This window comes from Rhopalosiphum maidis, chromosome 2 (genome assembly GCF_003676215.2).
Source record: "Rhopalosiphum maidis isolate BTI-1 chromosome 2, ASM367621v3, whole genome shotgun sequence".
Taxonomy (NCBI): domain Eukaryota; kingdom Metazoa; phylum Arthropoda; class Insecta; order Hemiptera; family Aphididae; genus Rhopalosiphum; species Rhopalosiphum maidis.
In genome coordinates, this window is record NC_040878.1 from 2,515,546 (window position 1) to 2,535,679 (window position 20,134).

General features: G+C 31.7%; 1 protein-coding gene across 1 annotated transcript in view; it reads right to left on the bottom strand.

Moving 5' to 3' along the window:
- Positions 1–20,134, bottom strand: part of LOC113551905 (polyhomeotic-proximal chromatin protein-like) — a 45,514-nt gene that overhangs the window by 19,441 nt on the left and 5,939 nt on the right. The window contains 3 exon segments of the mRNA XM_026954475.1: positions 5,786–6,304; positions 6,306–6,606; positions 10,048–10,393. Coding sequence (XP_026810276.1) covers positions 5,786–6,304; positions 6,306–6,606; positions 10,048–10,393 — 1,166 coding nt within the window.

The following is a 20,134-nucleotide window of genomic DNA, read 5'->3' on the forward strand; positions in this document are numbered from 1 at the left end:
CAATATAGTAGTTACGGGGTGTTGAAATCGTATTTTAAACTGTTCGGCAGGCGACCGCAATATTATCGAAGGAAATAGCTAGCGGTATGTGATATAATGATATATATAAATAATAATAATAATATAATCGGTAGTAGGCCGTCATCGGTGACCGCCCGTCGGCCGGTCGGTCGGGAAGGACTTGCCGATGATAATATTTAAAGCGCACCTGTGTCTGATTGAGCCGTGTATATAATAATAATATTATAATACTCGCGCGATCGAGCCATAATAACATAAAATATAATAATATGACGACCGTTTGAAGTGTTTACAACCGTTAGCGATTGGTAATTGGCAATTAATAATTTTGCACCTGACCAATCGTAATATGGGATATTGGATTTATGACGCCCGGCAATTATCGTCGATCACGAACCCGGTCTCCCCGGTGTATAAGGCGCATATATGAATGGGACACGATGATGAGCGAGCGCGGCACACGCGCATTATAATATATATCTACTGCAGCTCAAAAATAGCCGACGGAGGCTAATATACATCCATGCTGGTATACGTGGTTATACGTCATGATTTCCGAACGCATAATTTATAACGCGACTTAACATAATATATTATTACCATTACGTTAACTCTCGTCTAAATAGCTCCACCGCGGTCTATCGATATAATATCGTCGTGTCGACGGGCTGATGCAAACATTTACCGCGGGACGCGATCAATTTATAATACTAATATATTTAAGCGTGCAAAGAAAACTTGCATTTTATTTCTATTTTAATCGAAAAAATTTAGGTAAAGATTTTTTGTTCCGAAATTGATGCTTGTAAAATTGGCCATAGCCCATAGGTTATCCCCGACAAAATAAAATGTGAGTAACTATAACGATGAAAACGCATATTTTGACTACAAATTTACGTTGTCCCGTTTACTATTTCAAAAATAAAAAATAAAACGATTGGAGTTCTTAAATTATACACGGAGTTCCTGATGAATGTGAATAAAGAATGTATAAACACCGTACATTGTGCATTGTACACAATACATCAATTTGCAATATATTAGTACAATCATCACAATATATCTTGGTATAAAAATGTTCGGACATTTAAAATGGCATAAATAGATTGTAAAATAAATATAGCTTGTGAAAATACGTATCGATATTTCAGTTTGCAAGTAAAAAGTAAGTACTAAATAATACACTTCAGTCATAAACATTATGATAATGAGTTTTATTACATTCAACGTTGGTTCATTAAAATTTTTATTGGTTTACTCGTGTTTATTTGTGCCTGGGGTAAGCTATATTCACTACCTACTGAAAGTGTCTTTTAAAGACCGTGATATTTATAAATATTTAATACCGATATGCATTATTACATTATATATAATAAAATGGCGATTTTGTACAAAAGACATTTTTATAAATATTTTCAATACGACTATACTTGGTAGGTACGAACAGAATACTTTTATTATCAACCTGGTGCACACACACATCACTACATCAAATGTTAAAACCTTTAAATCACGACCAAAATATTTTTGAGTAAAGAGGTTCATACGATATTATATAAGATATATATTAGAGCAATTTTATTCAGTTATAAATTTAAACAAGAATACTACATATTATATTTAAATTATATATATTAAATAGCATATATTAAGTAATAAAATGTTATAAACTTGAAAATATATTGCTTGTTATTTAAATTAAATTAATTAAAAAATGCCTTAAGATAATACGTGCCTAAGTGCATGCATATTATGCAAACGTAATGTTTACATTTTAATTATAAAAAATAATTCGTTTACCAATCGCTCGACTTCATTATTAACACCCCTATGTAATTACTCTATAGCCTATAGGCACATATTACATAATATATTATACGAATATAAACATTATAAATACATAGAAAAATGTTCATTGTCAATTTATTACGAGTAATTTCTTTTACCTGTTTATTATTTAGATACATCATAATCACTAAATAAATATGTCATATGTGTATAATCGGAATCGCACGTGCAAAAAAATCTTTAGTCACATTCAAACAAAAACAAAATACTTTAAATTATGAATAAAAACCTAAACAACCGTTAAATCTGAAAAAATACAAAACTAAAAAAACAAATTTCGTATTTTCTATTCTACTATTACATTTTATATGTTATTTGCCTAAAATCTTAATTTTTTTAAAGTAAATTTCAAGAATAATAAATACACTATATTACGTTAGTCATTTATTTCTGGTAATATTATACAAGCGCCAAATATATTTTCTTTGTGAAGTTAAATGCTAGTGATCCGTAACTGATGTGTTGGATACAAAATGCTTAATGAATGCAATGATAATGTGTACTACATATTATTGTCATCGCTCATCGGTTAGTTGCACAAGTTTCGATTGTTAAGTGTTTAGATGTTTTGAAGTGGATGGACAAAACGTATAATAATAAAAAAAACTCGGTCGTGGTATTCTTCTTAAACTCATTCCAAAACGAAAATGCGTTTATTGAAAAGAACTGTAATTATATTGTAACAGTGGTTCTTATAACAATAGCTCACTATTCGTGCAGGCCCAAAATCTTCTATATGCAATTATTTACGTATAATATGACCTTTAGACAAAATAATAAAAGAAAACTCGAGATATACCTAATGAGCGAACGCACGTCACAAAAAAATAATCATAATACCATTATTATTCGTTGCCCGATGTTAGGATTTCACTGCGTCTGTATCGAAAATACAGTGAGAGTATATTATTTTATATTTCATACGTAGTGCAAAATTGATGTGCTTACGCATATTGTTAAAGGTTTTCTCAGTTCCGGAGTGAATAGAAAAGAGTTTTCGTGATGAACAGATAATAATATATATTGTTTCGGCCCGGATCCTTCGATTCATCAAACACTGGTAAATAAATACCGTATATTTACACAGTTCCTAAAATATACAATACTTGTACAATCTATGGCGGATGCGTGTTCTGTCGTGTGTAAACATTTTCGCCATTTGTAATATACAAAACTCATTGGAAGTGAAATGCTCAATGATCAATGTCTTGCACGGCTATATATTATTATAATTTATAGATAATCTGCGGGTCGGAAATACGCGTTATTGCCATTTTTTTTTTTCCGTGACTTAGACGCGCAACAAAAAACGCGTATTCGTACTTAGCTGCGGATCATTAAGATTTAGTTTAAAAAATCATCGGAATTCAATCGAAGTACGAACGTGCAGACATGTCCGATGTTCAATTCCTATTTTAATATGCACACATTTCTATATAATAATATACACACAGATAATATTATATTGAATATAGATGAATTATTGTTGTACGCCATAAACCGATTTGGTCTTTCTATACGTATTAAAAATCTCACTAAACGGGATTCAGTGATTGTTGGAGTTTAAATAATGGAAAAAAAAATAATAGAACAAAAACGTATATTATTTTGTTGAACATTTTATGGATTTCTGCACGAGATCGAGTGCAGCACCACACCAATATTGTATACCTCAGAATATTATAGATACCAGCCAAACATTACTATAGCGAGAAAGATTGAATCTATACAATCGCAAATAAGTTGAAATGCCATTAGATTCTATTAGTCTAGAGGTCGGATCTATATATGCATATTTGTTTGGAAAGCGAAAAAGAGAAATCTGATTCGATACAAATTAATATCGTAATGTCAAAATTTTGAATTTATAAATTTTAAATGCATAATATTTTTGCTTATTTTGATTTTTTTTTTTATATAAATACATATAATAAACATGTGTTTGTTTTATATTACACATTTCACAACTTGTTTTTATATTTTAAATAATTTATAAGCAAGAAAAGACGTTCTTCGACAAAATGAATAAACTAATATTGTTATCCTTGACGCGATATAAAAATTTTCCTTCTTCTTTCTTTTGAATGTTATTTTATAAAAATTATTCATGTAAAAATATACTTAATTAACAATAGCACATAAACTTTCTCAAATACTTGTATTATTGCATTTTTCTGATTTCATCACATGTATTGTCGATTGTGTTTATTTTATTTTTAACATTTAAAAATGTCCGTATCAAAATTTTATTTTCAACGTCGGATGGTCCTAGTATAAACAAACATTATTTGAAATCTAGACGCAGTATATAAGTAACATATAGGTAGGTACGTGGTTTAGCGATAAAGTGCGGAAAAACGTCGCGATAAATCAAAAATCGCATCGCCAAGAGCGTTACACGCGTATGAAACGACGACAACGTCGTCGCGTCCTTGCGTCTGGGGGATGGAGGAAAAGGAAAAAATATATATATATTTTTTTAAAACTAGTTAATTTCCTCTCTCGCTCGAGTATATAATATATTATATACATAAATCGACTTATATATTATACGTCGACCTCGCGTTAGTTTTGCGTGTGACCTTTCACTTGTCGTCCACGAGATGTGTATATGTGTATACGACAAATGTGTGTATGTGTATCTAGAGCAAACGGCGGACCTATCGGGGCACGAAAATCGACCGGCTGTCGTTTCGCAACGTTTACCTCTTAAGATATAAAAATAAAAAAATCGGTCGTGACGGTTTCATAAAGAGGAGAAAACAAAAAGTAAAGGTATATATTATGTATACGCCTATAATGTGGATCACGGTAGTTAAATCTTCATTTGCGATATGTCATGTCTTCAGACCACCTGCTGATGTTACTGTTGCAGTGTTGATGGCTTTAGTGGTACATCGTGCTCCGTAACGCCTTTACGAAATTTTAATGTTGCACAACCATTGAATCTTCGGACAAGTCACGGCGCCCATATTAATAATAATAATAACAACACCAGAGCTTACTATTAGTTATCTTCTTTGCGATCCATGGTCACATGTATATAAATTACATTCACTGTCCATCGGTGTTATAAGTTCACGACGATAGCGATACTTGAGTGTAGCACAATATTGTTGATGATTTCGCCCACGTGCAATTTGTATTTTGTATAATATGATTGAAGTGTGTAGGACAATATAATATCTGTTTAGTTGACCCATACGAATTATCTATTACGGGTCTCTTGTATTACGAATACACGAAGACAAGTGGGCGTGGTGTAATAAAGTTTGAAAATTCTTTAGATAGTTGCAGATGTTAAAAAAAACGATTACTAAATATAAATACCTATTATTATTTTTACGAATCTTTTTACTTTCGTTGATGTTGTTAGATTCATTTTTACTCACTTACGACTTTGTTAATCGATAGCTGATAAACATACCCACAAATTGTCCATATTAAAATAAAATCATACCAAGCGATGGTTTAATTCATAACATTTATATATTATACGGCTGGCTTATAAATTTAATTTAAACATTAATTCTTAACTGAATTCGATTCGTGTGCAAACATAATATTGCAATGATAGCAATATGCGCAATTAATGCGCATGAATATTTTATGCGTTTTAAGTGCACCTAATTCGTGCGCTAAATATTACTAAGACTAAAACCACAGCCAATGCCGATATACTTATACAGTAAAACCTCGATAAGACAGAATCGCTTGGGACTATGAAATTTTTCCACGTTAATAGTGTTTCTGTTTTGACAGTGTTCAAACAAAAATGAAATTTTAAAAAAAGCACCAAAGAAATTGTCCGTATTACCAGAGTTTCCGTTTTACCGAAGTTCCGTCTTATAGAAGTTTTACTGTGTATAACTATAACAATAATGTATAATATATACAATTATATAAAACTACTGACCTGTGAGTACTCAGCGCACAAGTCGATAGTGCCAACGAAATCGCATACGTCATCCACCGTCCACGAAGACACAGTGGACTTGTCGGCCGCATTGGGGCAGGTGTGTTTGTCAGCGTTGGCCGTGGAGGTGGCCGGCGGAGCGGAACAGGTCGAAGCGCAAGGCAACGCTCGGCTGGGGGCGGCCTGATGACACGGTGGCTGTTTCGACGTCGCCTTTGACGGTTTCGGCGATACGCTGCCCAGCCGCTTGTTGTTGCCGCCGCCGCCATTGCAAGTCAGCGCGACCTTTTCCCGAGACTTTTGCAGCGCCAGACCGAATGCCGGTATGTTGAGGAACGTCTCGGCAAACGATCCAGCCGCGGCCGCGGCGTTCTCCCAGTGGCCAGCCACAGGCGGATGACTTTTGCGTGGTTTCTTGCATGGGCTCGACGACGACGAAAGGTCGAGCGGGTTCTGTTCGGACGACGAGGCCGCGGCCGCCGAGCCGATGTTGTGCGGGTGCAGCGGATTGGAAGACGACTGACGAGGTAGAGCAAGGCCGCTTGGTGCCGCCGCCGGTCTTGCTGCTCATGAACGCGTCGAACTGCGATGACCGGACCATGGACAGTAGCGCCTGCGTGGACGACATGTCCATCATGGGCGGGAACATGGGCACGTTCGTCCCGGGTATGGTGGGTGTCGCGAACGGGAATCCCGGGTTCAGTAGACTCCCGTCGCAGCCGTTGTCTTTGTTGGACGCGGCGGCGGCGGCTGCCGCTGCTGCAGCGGCCGTCGCAGCTGACAGTATGCCCAAGTTCAGACCATTCCGCGAAGGCATGTACCTACACAAAAACAAAAAAATTCAACACAAATTAAAACTTCGTTTTTGAAGTAATATGATGTGTTATAGATACCTATATCATAACCTAATCTAAAAAGGTAACTAACCTCCTTATATGTACAATATAATCGATCAAAAACGATATAAATATACATATTATTTTCAATCATCATTAAACCAATCGATCGATGAGATCAAAATTAAGTTCATTGTGTACAAGAGTCGTTGAATTAAAATGTTTAAACCAGAATCAAGCATGAAATGAACGAGGATTTAAATTAGTTGAGACGGGTATTTAAAGATGAAAAATTAATATTTGATAAATAATAAGTTGTTACATTAGGATGGGAAAACATTTTTCAATTTGAATTCTTAAAAAGCAATTACTAAACGATTAATATTAGTAGACGAACATTTCACCTCCACGATTACAGTGGTTGCTCCGAATTGAAATCATGTTTGGGTAGTAAATTTTGACCCAGCAGTAGCCTAGATTAACGCTGTTATACTATTATAGATCGACCAATCTACCAACATAATATGATATCGAATGTCTCAACGCCATGATTATACCGTAGAATGAGGGTTATAGATAGACTTATCATACCACTTTATATTATAATATTTTATAGATTCTGCACATATTATTTAAAAAGCTGATAAATAAAATGAACGCGGAAATGTTAATAAAGGTTACTATTATAATTCCGTGACTTTTAAGGACCCCATGTATCCACTACAACTATAATTACTATAGTGTTATTGTGATCTGGGGAGATTCGTGGATAGAGTGACAAAGAAAAATCAATGCGCGTCGTTGACCTAAATAACAATATTATTTAAGTCGTATCACTATAGCAGAAAATAGCCAAACGACTCGGCGTGAAATGTTGCGTTCCAACGTTTTCGTACAACACTCGAGACTATAGTATAAAATACATTTATAACACATTTTATGTTACAATATTAAAATAAACTATTTTTTTATTTTTCGCAAATTGCATAACAAGATGTCCACTTTGCATTGTAGAGATCTAGGACATTTGGTGCCTGGGACTGATATAAAAAAAACATTACCTTTAACTGTAAACAGTGTTTTTTGACTTTTTAATTCACATTATGTCTATAAAATAGTATATTATTATTTAAAATCCTTGAAAATATTATTGATAATAAAAATTTAAAAATTAAATGGATATTGAAATACTTTAAAAACTTATTTTTCTGGCCTTCTTTTTAGAGAAATTATTTCATCATAATCATCGTAATAATTGATTTGTCGTGCACATAATTTGGTATGTTAAGTAATAATACTTAATATAGGTACTTAGTAGGTACGAGTGTACAAAACGATAATCAACTTACTTATAACTCAATAATGAATAGATAATACTATTATTTTTTCATGTAGTTTATTCTTAAACTCCCTTATAAAATTAACCTCACTTCCTCTATCAGTGGATCCAGAAAAAAAATAATGTATGAATATGTTTACCAGAGTATTATTCTTAATACGATTATCGTTTATACTGGCTCGGCGATCGCTGCTAAGTACTTATATAATAATATTATAGATGCAGTGAGCTCGTACACTATTTGGCGCGCGCACACACAATGATTACAAGGCGCTGCGAGTCAGATCGTGTACGCAATAATAATAATAATAATATAGTCCTGTTAATCGTTCGAATGAAGAAAAAAACGATCAGTTTATTTCGTGAGAATTGCCACCGCGCGTTGTTGCTGGTCGCTTTTTAAAACGAACGCGTTTTTTTTTTCACTGAAAGAAAGCGTAATATGCGAGAGACGGTATGATAGTAATTATTTCGTCAATAATAGCTGTTGTGTACGAGTAGATCGTGACAGTAATTTTGATTATTTCATTCTATGCTTTTAATGAAAGCCCGTCCTATCGACCACTCTTATTATTACTATTATCATTATTTTTGCGCCTCAACTGCAGCCAAGTGACAACGATTCTTGGACTACAATAAAAAAAAAAAAAGAAAAAAAAAGTCTAATTAATGACACAATATCACTAGTTTACCTATACATTTATATGTGAGAAGATTGAGAAGGGAGAAGGTTCACACGGAAATTTTGATTTTTTTTAGATATTTCCAGACACTATAAGTAGAAATCTCTAGTATAAGCAATGACGTCGTTAAAACACAACTCACTAACTATATATATTTCTATAATACTACTATAACCACCTCAACTGAAGACCATAAATAACATATCACATGTGTATGTATTGCTTCTTACGTCTGTATAGTGCAATAGTAGGTACCTACGGATATAAATGTTTTACACCCGTCCCCGAGCTGATTTTCAAGAATTATTATATTTATATCTGTGCTTCTATAATATTATAAAAATATACACTATTTAATTAGGATTTTAAATAAAAATAATACTATTATAGTAATCAAACACGATATTAACGTTATTTTTTCGGTTTAAATCGTGTAGATCTATAGGAATATATAGTGCACATATTATGTTAATTTAATTCCTCTGAATAGGTATAATAGGTACGCATACTATATGCGATAAAAAACGAAAACGATCTTGTAAAGACTTCAAGCGATAATATCTTCTGTAATATGATAACGAGCAGTGATATTATTCCGCATTAATTAGTCCATCGCATATTACGCAATTTCAAATACATAGCATTATAATATGTATGTATGTATACGATTTATAAAGGAAAACAATGAGATCGTAATAAAATATATAAACGTGGGCTGCAGTGTAGGGAAAAATATTACATGGACCTTATAAATCGTGTTAAAAGGAAAAATTGTGCGAAATAATATAACGTGCTTATCATGTGTGTTCATCAAACAGTTGTTTGATCGTAAATATTAATTTAATTATCCAGCAGCTCGTGACGTTTTTTTGCTATTATATTATTACGACTTGTCCTACAGGTTAATATAGTCGGGCGGCTGTTCCGCGGAGTGAATATCGTCTATTATTTTTAATGTCCGATTGTTCGCTGACTTCGTCGTTTCTATATGTACCATGTAATTACTATATTATGTCGGTTAAGTGTTTTGTTTTTCTATTACAGTAGTCAAATAATTATTAGAAAACAACAACACTGCAAGGTCTTTAATGCGTACATATATAAATTTCGATTCGAGATAAATCAATCGGTGGAATTTCGACGTGTCGCTACTTTAGATGCTATATTATATAGTTGCTACCGACGACTATAATATTATTATCAATTCGGAACGTCACTATCGTTATTATTGTGTATCAAACAGAAAAACATATTGTTATACTCGTACGTCCGTGCCGATATAAACGTTTTTCGAAGTATTTATACAAAGTATTTCGATGTATAAATTCACGATGATCCGATAGAGAATCACAAATAAAAAAATTTACATATCGTAATATCGAGTATATGTAAAATATTACTCACTCGCTGGGGTTGGCATTCTGGTACTTGGCGGCCAGACTTCGTATGAGGTCGCTGCAGTTTCGGTTGGGCGCAGGACTAGACACGCGGTCCGCCGCGGCCGAAACGCCGGGCGGCGTGCCAGGATAGCACGACGAAGACGGCGTACCGCTACGCGACGACGCAGAGTCGCCGCCCGCCGCAACCACGGGGCTCAGCCGTTCCGTTTTTACGTCGGCCGCGGACGCCACTCTGTTGTTGTTGGCGCTGGTCGTGTTGTTGTTATTCACTGGGTGTTCGATCTGCATACCGACCCCCGAACGTCGGCTCTTCGGCAAACCAAACAAGTCGATGTCTCTTTTGATGTCCACTGCGGCAAACAAATGAAATCGAAAACGTTATTAAAGCCGATAAGATATATTTTTTTTATTTATTATGCTTCGATGTTAATGACTTATTCTGCACCTTATGTTTTTGAAACGTTTTGGATAAGTATTTTCAGCGATTGCATAAGAATAAAACAATATACAAACTATCTTTGTGACTATTAACGATGCCATACATTTAAACTATTGTATTACATCTCTATGATTATTGTTTAAGACATTTTTTATAGGTTGTTTACAGGTTGTGGACATACCTACAATTTACATATCCCCGAACAACACTAATTATAATATAATCGTTTAGATAATAATTATGTTTACAATTCACATGCGATTTATAAACACGCACACATCCTACTGATACCGAATCGGACGAAGAGTCGGATTATTTTTATAATAGTAATAGGCGATGGTATAGAAAATTCGTTTAAATTATTATTTAGCCAGTACCATGGTTAATCACGGTTATATTAACGGTAGATAACCGTGGGTTATGTTAGATTCAACCTTTTCTAGGTTTATTAATGCCTGCCGCATCTCGTGACAACTTGCATATATATATATATTTATATATAATTTTACTCGCCGAATACTTCTGTATCATTCTTTATAATTTATTTTCCCACTTAAATCATATTATAAAATACCGAATAATATTATAGCATAAAATTAATTTGTATCGTCAACATTTGACATTTAAGAGGAGATAATTAATAACAAAAATATATGCTGATATCACTAATGAAATTGACATAATATGCCTGCAAGCTACTATTGCTGTAATTTTCTGTGGTAACGCAAATGTTATTGTGGTTATTGCAAGTAAGTAAATTGTTTTTAAAAATAAAATTGCATCTACTAGAATCCAATAATACTTTTTATAGTATTTTTTTTTTAAATACGTACAAGTTGTTTTTAATATAAAATTATACATTTATCAAATTCCATTTTATATAATATATCTACTATTTATCTAAAAATCGACGAACGACGCCTAACACTACTTTTTTTAACCAGATTATAACTTTTAATAATATGTATAAATCGAATAGACGACGAAGCTATATGATACATTGATAATGCACAATAATACCTACTTTGTATTGTATTTTAATTTTAATTTTATTCTGAAAACAATCATAATACACTGAGTGAATATCTCACCAATGTATGACTTATGAATTGTACAAATTATACGTGTTTATACACGTATAGCTAGAATAAGTACTCATATTATAAAACAACAATATAATATGTAATAACATTAAAGTCTAATTGATTCCATAGAACGATTAAGCTCGCAAATATACTCTCAAGATTCGTTCCGCTGGAATCTTTCATATTCTACACCGCTATTAATTATTATGCCCCTCCGTGGATGACAATGACTTGAAACAGTTGATCGAGAATCAAATGGTATGACGACGATGTGGAGAAAACTGACATTAACGGCAACGTTTTTTTAGACTGACTGACCGACAACAGAAAACGTCGCGGTTACCCGCTCGTGAGTAATCATATACAATGCGGTGGACCACAATCACAAAAATATGTTTACGTCCATATATGTAGGTGCGCGTTACTTGTGAATGGATATAACAACGATATCAGTTTTATAGAAAACAATGGCCGTTGACCGTTTTCTCATGTCCACTACACATAACGATTCAGTTATAACCGACCGACGGATAAAATGATATATACAAATAATATATATACGCTATATGGTATATACTTGTGATAATAACTACAATATTTTCCATCAATTTTGTCGGTTAGTCGGAGGAAAACAGTTTTAGGTGCGCTGTGCAGTTCTGTGGCATAAGTAGATACATCACTGTGAAACAAGACTTATTGTACAGGTATAAATTCAAACATCATCACTTCCGGTCTGACGATACATATCCATTCGGTTTCCCCATGATTGAAAGTCCATCAATCACCAATGTTTGTTATCAACTGATTCTATCAGCTCGTACTAGGTCGTATGACAATTATTTGCTATACATAATCGTAGTCCCTCGTGTAGTGCGTATACTTATCCAAGCCGACAGTCAAAGTTGATTAAGTGATCGTACGAGATTGAAAATAATATAATAGTGCGTAATATAGAAACTGGTACAATGAGTAAGCTAAGGAACAGTCAGCATTCCTATATAAATAGCTGCAGTATATTAGTTCCATCTCAAACATAAAAATTATAATAAATTATATAGCAGTCGCGTCCAATAAAAGTATCACATAAAACCGTAATGTTCTTATGTGTTCCTTTTATTTAAATTAATCAGCATTCATTACTTCACATAAAAAATATTTTTTTCTCCCTTTTCAATAAAATTATTTTTAAGATGATATTACCGCATCCCTGATTTTTGCTCTCTGTTCCACACGCACATAACAAGTTATTGTTTATCAGAACCAATCTTGTACTATCAGGCATCAGCTTTAATATTAAAACGAATATACCTATTTAAGACCTTAAAGTTAAGAAAATGATTTGTGCTGTTATTTTAATTTTTCTACAATATTTTTATATTTCGGTGATATATTATGAGTATTTTTAAATTGAAATATAAAAACCTATGTGATAACTCATTTAAATAGTTAAAGTATTAACTATCAACACAAGATTGATTCTGATGAATATAAACTAATTGTTATTATATTACGCGTAGATCAAAAATAAATATAAAAAAGAGTGGGCTGGTATCTTTTGAAAGTATACTGAGTGGTTTAAACCGGGTATGATAACAGTTTGTTACACCCAATTTTAAATATGCTTTAGATAAGAGCAATAAATGATAATTAATAAAAAAATCCACAGATCCAAAATTTTCGAAATTAAAAACAAACAAAAAAATACTGATGAATATTTATATACAAATATTAAGAACATCTTTATAAAACTATATCATAATCGATGTTTGAGTTATTTGAAAAAATAATAATAATAATGAGAATACTAGCCCGATCTTACATATATCTTGAGTGTTGAGTTTACTCGTGATACACTAACGCTGAATTTAGGATTGGTAAGCCTATCTTTCCGACTTCACATAACTGTTGTCAGTTACATACACGTGACAATAGCGCAATAGATTTGAATTTTGAATAAAGTGTTTGTATAACTTTTTTCGATCAAAAATCTACGCACTCTACGTGAAATGAACATAGTTTCTTCATCAATACACCTAATATAATAATAATAATATATTATATTATATTTTCAACAATGAAAATAGAGTAGCGACGACGATAGCACCAACTGTAGGTATATAATATTAATATGGACACGCACGTCAAATAACATTTTTCTGCGCGGAGAGGTCTCATTCGTTCGTATTGTTATTATGTATTATTATAATCTTAGACGATTCGTTACACGTGATTATTATCCCACATATTATTATACACGCAGAAGGCGCATACCACAACCGCCTGTATATATACATTTTTTTATGTTTTTTTGGCACCCGTTGACCGTATATAAACACACACATTTTTATATTATACATATATATATACACATATAACTATTAACGATATAAGTAATACAGGCGCGTGCGTGCGTGAAAAAATAACGCCGCAAAATAATCCGCCCACGCCGCTTTATTTTTCCACGCTTATTTCGCAGCTCATGGCCAATTGGACACCGGCCATTATTATATATTTTAGTATTATTTGTCCCTCACACCGCTTTGCACAGTTTCCGTCGTTATAGGCCTACACAAATAATGGTATATATTATTATTATCGCAGGAATCATGATACGTACGTATTATTATTAAAACACGAGAAGCGTGCGGATCCGACAAATTCGACGCAAGAAGTAAAAACCGGAAAGTTTCACGTTATAATATGTACCAAACTACCAACACACTATTCATTGTACAAGCTATAAAAAGAAATGTAATATTATTATTTTATTATAACACGAGCCTGTTGGTTATGTATACTTATCTCGTACATAATATATATAAGATATAAAATATATTATGTTATATTTCTTCGTGTTACTGTGGTGAGTGGTGACGTGGTGTGACAGATCAACAATATTATATCATTTTTAAAAACAATTACAAATAGCACATGACAACAATAACAAATAATAATATAACGACGTAATATTTGTGTAGTACGTTCCATCAAGTACCAACTGCAGAATAATATAATAAAATACTGTAGTAGGTATATGTCTAGGTAATATTTGTAATCACGTCCGACGCGTTATTTAATCGCTGTAATATTTCAATATTTCAGACTTTGAGTAAAACCTTTACACACATGACCAACTAAATCGTGATGTACCGCTGTCGTTTCATATTCAAGTATTAGCGATTATAAAATACCAGTTTATAAGTTTTTACATTACGAGTATTAATAGTATTATAAGTCTTAATCATCAGCTTTCAACGTTATCATACCAAAACGAACAGAATTTAAACCGACAGATGTTGTTACCGTTAATAGTTATACAAGCTTAAGAGTTACGTAGCAAATACGTTTTATTCCTCAAAATAATTTATTACTTGAAAACTACCCAAGACTTAGACGCAGTCGATATACGAGACATAAATAATATTATCATTTATAAACAATATACATTATGGCATTTGATTACGACGATTCAATGGTTTCATTAACAATGATCAAAGATATTCGTGCATGTACACCTAAGTATAAGAAGTAAACTTAAATCCGGAAATAAAACGATCAACGCGCAACCCGATTTATCTGCACTTATATTTTATCCGCCCAAGTCAGAAAATAAACAGTAGCCGCGTAACGCGTATTATGATGATGTTATTATTATAAAGATCCCGACAATTTCACCGATTGTCATAATATTATTCCACTGTGGGTAGATAATAATGTTATATCTTATATATTATGCTTGCAGCAATATAGAGATTGAAATATAATATTACAATACGGACAATACGATATGAATAGGTAAGTGTACGATCAATTCAATGCATAATAATTCTATGTAATATATATATGCTGCGACTCCACAATATCATAATATCACACTCAGATCTACTGCAACCTACAATCGTAATCTTATAATGTAAGTATAATAATATATATTTTTTTTGAAACGGAAATGTTATATCGTACCTCATTTACAGCCGTACATAATAATACAACATAATACGTGATTATCGAGGACACGATACCCGGTAGTACCTAAACCATCTCCATCTATGTGATGAGCAATATAACAAAATTTAAATTTGACGTTTGATTTAATCCAAGACTTTAACGCCTATCACCAAATTTGAAGAGCAGAATATTTACGTAATAATAGCATACTATTACCTAGTTAAAACGTATACTGTTATATTTTCTTATAATAATTATACAGTTTATAGTCTTTAACCATACATATTCAGCTATTGTAATTATCTCTAAAATTTGATAGGTAAATTTTAAATTTGAACCTATAGCACAGTAAATAAATTTTGCTACCCCAGCGTCATATCACTTGCAGCCGTTGACTACATTATACGTTTATATGAAAAACGACTATAGACACTGTTTTAGGCGATCAAAACTCGTATTTATTATAATAATAGTAATAGTTTAATATATTTCCTATAATATTCTTATTTTATATAAATATTTAATAGTTTACATTCAACCCATACACAACAGGTAGATAGGGCGAGTACGGCGTTTAGAAAAAAAAGTTTTCATTTTTGTTACACTACAGTACACATAATATTACATAGCAATTGTCATTAATTTTAACGAATAGCTGCTGGATAGTTTCTATATAATTTTGTGCCTGGGAAATTAGCGTCACGAAAAAGACGTGTTGACTGCCACATAAATATCCTACGTGATTACGCTGCGCTTGAACTATGACACGCTAATAAGCGCAATCAATTATTGAACGGACCGCGGTCGACAATGTCAGGAGCGGGGAATGTGTATATATCGTTGCGGCTCGAGAGCTCAAAGAACACACACACTATATTATAATGTGTTCCAAGGAGAACGTTCTAGTATCTAAAGTCTCGGGAGAAAAAGAATACCGCCTTCCATACTTACGGCGAGCGCGTGCATAAAATGTATTTTATAAATAACTAACGGTAAAGACTTGACGAGAGGTTTTTTTCACAGGCGGCCAGGCGGGTCACCAACAGGCGAAATACATGTACACATTAGTCTTATTAATTATTATTCTATTATTGTTTTATTCCAAAAAAATGGGACTACCGTCAAATAGTATCCTATCGAAACCACACGTATGCACAGTTTACATTAGGTTCTAGTTATCAAACTAATAATTCAAATGTATTTAGTGCATCTTATAACGCATTTTAAAATACACAATAATTTAATATTAATACATAGTGAGAATTATATAAGCTACATACGCGTTGTAAACTTATCGCCCGGCAATTTAAATAGTACCTACAATACTAACATCACATTTGGTGTGTATGTTTTTAGTTTTACTAATACGAAACAATTGCAAAAATTTGTTTAGATTATTACTATTATTATTACTAATATATATATATATAATTACACCAAACACGTTTGTATGAAATAGTTATAGTATTGAATGTTTACGTATTATATTACTGTTTAAACTTTTTAACTATTGAATTTCCAGAAATCTAACTTTTAGAATAAAAATTTCATACAAGTTCTTTCCCCTAATAATTTATATTAATTATTATTACTCGCTTCTGTGCACACGTATTTATACAACAAATTATAGATCACACATTAGTCATCTAATAATAGCAGGCTTACAAGTTACAATCAATTACTCTAGCATAATATAATTAAATACGGTAATGGTTTGGAAGAAAATGAGAATGGTTATAAATTATTATCCGATAAATTATAAATTATTATAGTTGGGCACTAGTGAAATTTGTTAATAGTTTCAAAAAAAAAAAAACTATTAAATATTAAAAAAGTCAAGTAAAAATCTAAAAAAACAAAATTATTTTAATTCTAAATATTATATTTAATTAAAAATATGAATCATTTTCACTTGTAACATTTTATGTTATACTTACCCTACAAGTTGACTTAGAAACATCTAACTTTTTAGAGATTTTTCTTTACTTTTCTACAGAAAAAAATATTGATTAAAAAAAATATCTTCTTTTAAATTTAAATATTATGAATTATACCGACATCTATATTCTATCTTAATCACGATCGTACATCACACATCGTAATCACTTAATTGTTTCGTGTAGTCACATATTAATAAATATTTTGCTTTCTGTCTTGCCTTATAGGATGGTGGATGTTAAGCTGTCGAAGGAAGGGGAATTGACGCCAAACAGAGAAATTGTTCTTAGAAACACAAATCCCATCAACTACACCAACTTCAGTACTTTGGTCAGCTAGACAATGTCATCCTTTCGTCAGCGGCTCAGCGCATACGCACCGTCTGTCTTAATAATAACTAGTCAATATCCAAGTGCCGATCTACAACGGCTAGATATTTTCTAATGGCAGCTTTAATCAGAGATTTTATTTTATTTGTATTACTTATACAGTATACATCCATCACAGTATGAAGATAAGATTTGTACTTATTTTTTTAAATAGTTTGTTAATTTCTTAAATACATGACTTAAAGAACCCTCCGAACATCTAGAACATTCTCAAACTGTGCTTCCGCAGAGCTCTAAGGATCTATGGTAATAATCTATGGACTTAGATTTGTTCAACACAAATCAACATCTAAATTAAATCAAAATAAAATAATGTTTAATTTATTAATAATATTAATAAACTCTTATATTTTGTTTCATAATCAAAAATCATTTTCAAAAATTTAATTAAATGCATAGTGTATTTTTTTTAATAATTAAATAAAATATTTTATTTTATATGCATTATAAAAAAAACAAATTAAAAACAAATTCATACATACTTTATTGTTTATGAGTTGTGTGTATTTTATAAACGTTCCTAATTTTTAAGTAACATAAAGGCTCTAATAACAAAAAAGCTTGATAACCACACTGATCTAAAAAAAGGTAATTGCGTAACATTATTATCTCATCAAATTTTTCAGCACTTTTTAGTATAGTCAATTAATAATATTATAATTTATATTATTTTTGTAAATAATTTTTATGTTATTACAGTATTATAATTATATGTAATCTTTAAAAAGGAAATACAAATACATATATAAATACATAAAACATACAAATTATTATTAAAACCATTTGTAAACATTTGTATTATATAGAACATAAGTTCACTGTACACCCACCTAAGATTTTTGTATTGATAAAAGTTTTAAAAAAAATTCACACATATATCATGATTATATAACATAGCAAAATATTATTAATATTATTTAGGGTAATCGAATTGCTGAACAAAATATTTGAGTTTTTACTTGTAATAGTTTATTAGTTAAATATTATAAAATATTTTCACATGAATAACCTTGCTCTGACCTAACTGTTAGTACTGTCTAGATAATTTATTAACCGTAAAAAGTAAACTTTTTCGTTACATACACACTATAGTGAATTCTACGCAAGAAGTTCATATACCTACGTGCTATTTTTTCGAGCTTTAGAATTATAAAAATAAATCGACAAATAATTAAAACATTAAACGTTAATACACGAATGGAAATTAAATGAGTTCCACGATAACATAATATAATAATTATAACAACGTTCCGGGTCAGTAAAAAGTGTTAAATGTCACACGACCTTCATTCAGCCTCTAAAGTCTAAGAAACATAATATAATATCGTGTTAGGTTACATAACAACATTCGTTTATTATTATTTTTGTTAAAATTGACTATTCGACCTCAATGGTCAGCTCGTATCCGTTGACCCTTGGTCAACAATGTGTGCACTAATATGTACGTACTTCACTCAACCATATTATATTATATTATATTATACCATTGTTTTGGCCCGGCCCCAAACACCTGTGTCCGGAATATAATATCGTCATAATGAGGCGAGAAAAGGTTAGGCTAGAAAACAAAATTAATTAAAATTATAGAAAAAATGCGTATGTAGGTCTCCACACATGTACGTACAATATGAATTAGTCACACCTACATATGTATGATCGCGTAATCGGAGAGCGTAGCAACAAATCAATAATATATATATTATATTTATATTCTTATTACCTACAATAAACAAGTACTTCGAGCGTATACCAAATGTGGTTCGCATCCAAATAACTACCACGTTAAGTGGAATGCAATAGTTCGTCATTCGCCGTATATAATACGCTGAAGAGGTTATAGGCACAGAGTGAAAAAAAACGTTCTGATTTCAAGCTCTTGTTTTCAAATAGTTTCACGTCTGTTGTCAATGAACCACTACTAATACACTTTCACAAAATTACCATTACTCTTCGATTAAATAATACGAATTATCATCGTTTTTGAAAATTACCGATTAAGAAATACCTATTGTTAAAAATTTGCCGTTTTTTAAATGATAACAATAGTTACCAATATTTTTCATAAGTTTATATCTTCAATATATTATTTGATTTTCCTTTTTTAAGAACTATTATTATAAGACTACGAACATTGAATTATTATTTTATGACTCTGTAACTCATAATTTAAATGTTAAATAAATTACACATGAAATTACGTCCATTTACTAAGTATAAATAATCATTCCTTTACATCTGTTTTTTAGTTTAATTTGTTTTCTTTTTAATTTATAAAATAGCTATTTATATTTT